The 6,252-nt window shown below is 41.6% G+C and overlaps 1 protein-coding gene across 1 annotated transcript in view; it reads left to right on the forward strand.

Annotated features, from left to right (window-relative positions):
• SLC25A1 (solute carrier family 25 member 1) overlaps nt 1–5,577 on the forward strand; it is a 43,259-nt gene extending 37,682 nt beyond the window's left edge. Inside the window, exons 8-9 of the mRNA XM_088477836.1 lie at nt 1,918–1,991; nt 2,194–5,577. Coding sequence (XP_088333962.1) covers nt 1,918–1,991; nt 2,194–2,308 — 189 coding nt within the window. The 3' untranslated portion in view covers nt 2,309–5,577. The remainder of the gene's footprint in view (nt 1–1,917; nt 1,992–2,193) is intronic.
• The last annotated feature ends 675 nt before the right edge of the window (nt 5,578–6,252 follow it).

The following is a 6,252-nucleotide window of genomic DNA, read 5'->3' on the forward strand; positions in this document are numbered from 1 at the left end:
AGAGCTGTCCCTTGCAGAAAGAGGACTTCCAGGTTTATGACCCTGGAAGCTTTATTGTACATCAACTTCGTTCTGCTGCACAAGTGCAAACCGCAGGGGGGGTGGGGGAGGGAGGAGAAGGATCCGAGTGGGGCGGTACAGCTGTCAAACCGTAATGCAGGTGTCCTAAGACGAGCTCAGGGAGGACAGAAACCTCCCGTGGAGCAGAAGGCCAAAAGCTTGCTTGATCTTGATTTTCAGTATTAATTCAGACCATGAAAGCGAGGCCTCACGATCCTTCTGACTTTTTGGGTTTTAAGCATTGCCAGTATTTATGTTGTACAGAGACATTTTTAATTACGTTCGGGTCCAAATTCATGCTGGTGTTCTGCCCTTTAATGGAATGGGAGATCTCACCCAGCTTCTCTTGGAAATCCTTTGTGAATGTCTTCAGTACCTCCTCTGTAAAATACATATCAAGGTAATCATCAGGGCAAGTGTAGAGAAAAGTCTAGGGGGCAGAAGCTCCGGAAAGTTTTGACTTCCATAGCTTGCTGTATACATGCACATCGCAGCCCTATAGAATTCTATGGGGTCCACTGTGCCGGCAGGCCGTAACAGACCTCTCTGGTGTACGTTGGGGAACCGTAAAGTATGTTTTGAAAACTGCAGTTTTGAGGGATTTTACTGCATTTTTTTTTTATTTTTTTTTGTAGATGCATCTCGCCCAAAGTAATAGTCTGACAAACTATATAGGTGCAGACAAAGAGTATGGGTTGGGTAACTCACTGTTGTGATGTTCTGGGTTGTTTGTGGACCCGGGGTGGTAGCAGGAGTGATCACAGAAGCAGATTTAAAAATAAAACTAGAATTTTTTAATAAGTGCTTGAGTAGACAGATAATGGCAGTAAATAAAAGTCCAGGAATATATAATTTGCACAAGAGTTCTGTGGTGGGAGTAAAAGGGTTAATGTCCAAGTAGAAACAATTAAAGGTGTCCAGGTGTGCAGGTAGTGAAACTGAAAATAATCAAGCCAGGTTTGCAGGTAGTGAGCTGAAAATAAACAAGCCAGGTATACAAGTAGTGAACTGAAGCGCAGGATGTCAGCAGGCTCAGGCACTCAGGTATGGGCAAGGGTGATGGAGGAAGCGGGGTAGTCCAGTGGGAGCTAGGAGCTGACAGGCAGACTGGCAGACAGCGAATTCACAGGAACAGGAAAGCACAGAAAACTCCCTCTCAGCTAGGCTGAGATACACGTTGCACTGGCAAAGAAGGAAGGCACTGACCCTTCCTAAATACCCCATGCCGTGCTGTTACTGGCCGGAGGGAACATGTGACTCACCAGGATTGGCCAGCCGCATCACATGGCCAGAAGGCAAGATGGCGGCGCCCATGCCAAACGGAACGGAGACACCGCCAGGCCTCACCAACGCAGAGTGACAACAGGGCCGCACAACAACGCGCGCAGCCAAAGCCCCCCGCCAGACACCAGCTCCGCCACCAGACAGCCCGCGCCACAACGACCTCACAGGTAACACCCGCCTAGCGCCATGCTGAAATACCCTGGCCGTGACAACTGTATCTTGATGGGCAATTGGAGGTGAGTCACAGGGAGGGGAAGGCTAGACCAGGAGGTGCACTAGAGGCAAGGAGAGTGCTAGGGATGAACATGATGAAGGAGGTTCTGGCCTATCACAGCATACAGGCTAAAAATGGATTTGCAGATGGTTCCTGCAGCTTTCTGGTATGTCAATGTATGTTTCTGTTTGACAGGAAAAATACATATTATTAGGCAGATGTTTTTGTTTAAGTAGGTGAATCCAGGTACTAGTTTATTAAACTTCCTCTTGTTGCATAAAGGTAATGTAATACTGTTGCTGGAAGATATATTCTTCAAAAATGACTTGTAAAATTACAATGAGCATCTCTAATTGCAGGGATTGGAAGCTCATAAATACAAAGGCACATGGGACTGTGCCTATAAGATTCTCAAGTACGAGGGACCCCGAGCGTAAGTCTTTTACATGATCCAGCATGATCTACTCACTATTGCATTATAATCCAATTTTCCCAGTCACTTAATCATTGTCTTTGTGCTTACCTCCTTATTGTCCTAGTCCCACTTTTAAATGATTACTTGCACCATATTACCATGGTAGTCTCCTCAGATTGATTTACCACTATATAAGTTGCTGATCTGTCCTATTTTGCAGATTCTACAAGGGGACTGTCCCTCGTCTTGGACGTGTGTGTCTCGACGTGGCCATTGTCTTTATAATCTACGATGAAGTTGTGAAGGTCCTAAATAAAGTGTGGAAAACTGAATGAAATTTGCCAACAGTGGTGAAAAAAACCCACGGGCTCTACCATGTTGGAGTCTTGTGGGTGCCAAAGACTTCATTTAATAATTGCCCTTCTCCCTGGTATGAAAAAACTTCCAGTGTCTCCCATTCCTGAAGAAATGACCCTCAGAATGCCTGTCTCCCTCCTGCATCTTCATCTTCTGGACATAACTCACTTGCCACATGATGAGCCAGGAGACCTTGCAGCTCAGTTACACGAAAAGTGAAGGTTTAGTTACTGAGGATATTTATGAAATTTTACCATTTTATCATTCTGTGAACATGTTTTACATTTTTGTCTTTTTAAGTGAACCATATAAAAAAAAAAGATATCTTTAAACCTTTTAGTGCTGTGCCATGGATACAGTCATAAACAGAATAATAGTTACATTTTAAAGGATTTTTTGCTTCGAACTAACAAAAATGATTCTGATTTAGAGGGCAACATTCGGCAACAATGACCTGAAGTGAGGACTCGTGTTATGCCGGTCACACGTGGTGATTTTGTCAGGCAAACCAAATTGGCCTGGAATCTCTGCTTGTGAGCCTCCTGCAAAGATAGCCAATAGTTTTTGGAATCTGTCTGGTTTTTATTAGTTTCTGGTCAAATGTGCAAATGATTAAATAAGTCCCACATCTTTCGCCAAATAACATAGGGCTTAATGTATAATTTGATGCCTTTACGCTTCAAACATACACATTTGTTGCAAAAACATAGTAAATGTGTGCATGCTGAGCTACTCGTGTCTCCAAGTCCAACTTCAAACCAACAGCCTATATGGGGATGTAATTCTCTTGCATCTCCAGGAGGCGGGCTACACTTTGGGCCTGAATCAGAGGTGGATGCAAATGGCCAAAGTTTTATCTCTGTACACGTGTTTGTGTCACACCGCACATACAGCCAGAGATGCAGCACAGAATTGGACGCACGGTCTGGAAATTTTAGTGAGGGTCCCTGAAAAGTAATGGTGGTGGTAAAGGTGACACGGGAGTGTTGCGTTTCACTGAAGATGCATTGCGCTCACACAGAAGACCATATTCGGATGTGGAAACTGCACCTGACATAGGACGACTGGTTCAAGTTTTAATGGTGCGCCGATGATGTGTCTAAATAGGCGCAGTGGTCGTCTCAGTTGTCTGAAATTTCAGATGCTGCATTAATATAAAGATGCTGACACTCCACCTCTACAGACATAAGGGGACACAAATCTAGATACAGATTTATTTTTTCACTTTTTTTTGTGGTTTTATGGAAATGCCTTTATTCACAACACAAACATTGACTCACAAATTTTATATAAGGCTCAGGTCGGGATGTACTAAGCGTAGCATCCACGATGCGGTACATCCCGCCTCTTATCGGGTACATACTGAGGTTAATTAAAATAGCAAAGGACAGCTCTCCCGATAAAAGCTGCCCTTTGCGATAGCCTCGGATAGAGGGACTTAACATCCAGAAATCCTTCTGCGCACAAGAACACGGGCCGCTGTGGGAGCTGGGAGGGATCCGATTGGATACCTCTCAGGTGGCATCCCGATAAGAGGCCCATAGGCTTTTATTGGGTTTACCGGGATGAAGTGGTGCTTAGTACAGCATTTTTCAGTTTAGTACAGCATTTTTCAGTTTAGTACATCCCACCATCAATCTAGAAGTATGTGGGCAACTTTAAATTGTCAAGTAACATATTAAGCCCTTCTGCACTTTGTTGTTCTGTGAACTATAAAAACACAAATTTCAACAATAGGAGTTTTAGGTCCAATACCATTTAGCCCTCTAGTGCAAGTTTTATTATCCATTTAATAATATTAAGATTAACATTAACCTGAATAATTTTTTTTTTTTTAATTAATATGTGACATACATATTTTTTTTAGCATTGTATGTTCATTTGAATTGTGCCTACGGCAGTACAAAGATCTTCATGACCACAAAGCGGTAATTTATACATCTTTTATAGTGGTCGTTAACATTAGGTATGGAAAACACCTTATACATATGGTTTTGGCAGCACTTGGATCATTGTACAGTAATAAAGAGGATCACTCCATCATCCTTTTCCAACCATGTATTATATTAATGTTTTCACTGGATCACATGAAAAGACAGCCTAGGTCTCTCTGTCTTCTCTATGCAATAATAGTGGTCTATATACAGAAACTCCCACCCTGTGTGTTGGTTTCTCTGCCATGCAGTGTGTGCATCAATATGTACTTCTGTATCTGGTGCTATTTCTTTTTGTGCCAAATTTACATCTGTGCCCTCTAGGGATATGGAACTACCTCTGTGCCAAAATATCAATTCAAAAGCCAAAACAACAGAGGCTCATTTCCAGCCATGAGATAGATTTAGTTCCTACAACCAGCCACTAGTGGTGGACAGAATGTGCCTTTGCAGAATCACCCCCACCCTGACTAATGAAAGCTGCTATTTTAAAGATGAAATGCGACTGTTTTGCAGCAAGAGGATGCATTTTAGTGAAGTTAGTGTCATGTACTGTGTTATTCTAGGTGTTGCTATAATGATTACATCTGTGCAGAAATCTTAGAAGTAGCTAAAAACATTTTAAAAGAGCAATGTTGTGTAGTCTGTATCTATGTACTGGGCTGGAGAATGTAAAAAAAATCACCATTGTTCTCATATTTGTGTTGATAGTTACCTGACTAAATTAGAACTATGTTGTGTAATGATACTACAATTTCTACTTCAGATGTTTGTACACTGTATACTCGGTACGTAAGTACAGTACATGTAATATGTGGTACACTGACATATATTGTGTGTGTGACTTATAGGGTATATATGTGGTATGTATTTATACAATCTGTATGTATATTGTATAAACCCATGCTATTATGTTGGTCACTTTATCCACAGTACATGTCCCATTCTCTTTTTCTCTGTGTACAAAAGCAATTCAAACTAGCTGAGGTAATGTGGCCGTGGTGTCTGTGGATTTAGGAACAGCAGTGGTATGGTACAATCCAGCCTGTCAGTTATGTCTTTCCATTGAACAATCATGTGTAGGTCCGGAAATTCTATAGTCTCTACCATGGATTCTTATGTACCTGATATTGCCGATACTTGAAATGTTTGATGTTTACATTACAACTGCTGTAAGTGATGCTCTGCCTGGGTGTATACATATGTATATGCTTCTCTCTCAGAAAGAGGCGCACTCATGTTACAGTTTATCTGCCTCAAGCCAGAGTGACTGTTAGGATCTTAATAAAACTGGATTACTCTTTTAGTACAAATATCAGAGTGATGTGCCATTTCTAGTTATGTGTATATGTATAGTTGTGCATGCTGATATGGATGTATACACATTGGGGGCCAATGCAGTGTTGCCTGTAATTACTCCTGCAATGCTGAGTTGTACGTATCTCTGTGGCTGGATCGCCCCTATCCTGTATGCTTGGTTTGAGCCCGTCATCAGTGAGCACTTGCACCAGCCATATCCTTGGTGCAAAAAATTTGTCTGAAAACCAGGTATCATTATGCGTATCAAAAACAATATATAGACGGCGCTAATCTAACATAGCAGATAGACAATATGCGCTAAAAATTAATATTTATTCATAAGCACATGTAATATGGGAATATTCCTAAATAGAATAAATCCTAAAAGACATATGTCAAACATACATTAAACATGTATTGCACACAAATATACAAAGAAATACATAAAATAAAATAAATTGTAAATGTAGCAACCGGTGGGTAGTGATCTCCAATACCCTGTAATAAAGGGTGCCAAAGTACCTTTGCGGATCAGATAATGAACTGTGCACAGTGTAGACTCCACATCCAGTGGTAGAAGATGTATTACCATATTGGAGGGGCCTGTTTATTGGAGGACAGTGAGTTCTGCTGAGCCCCTATATTTATATTTATTACAGATCAAGCACCGCTCGACTATCAGCATATGC

The sequence above is a fragment of the Taudactylus pleione genome, unplaced genomic scaffold (assembly GCF_031769625.1).
Source record: "Taudactylus pleione unplaced genomic scaffold, aTauple2 ptg000205l, whole genome shotgun sequence".
Classification (NCBI taxonomy): Eukaryota; Metazoa; Chordata; class Amphibia; order Anura; family Myobatrachidae; genus Taudactylus; species Taudactylus pleione.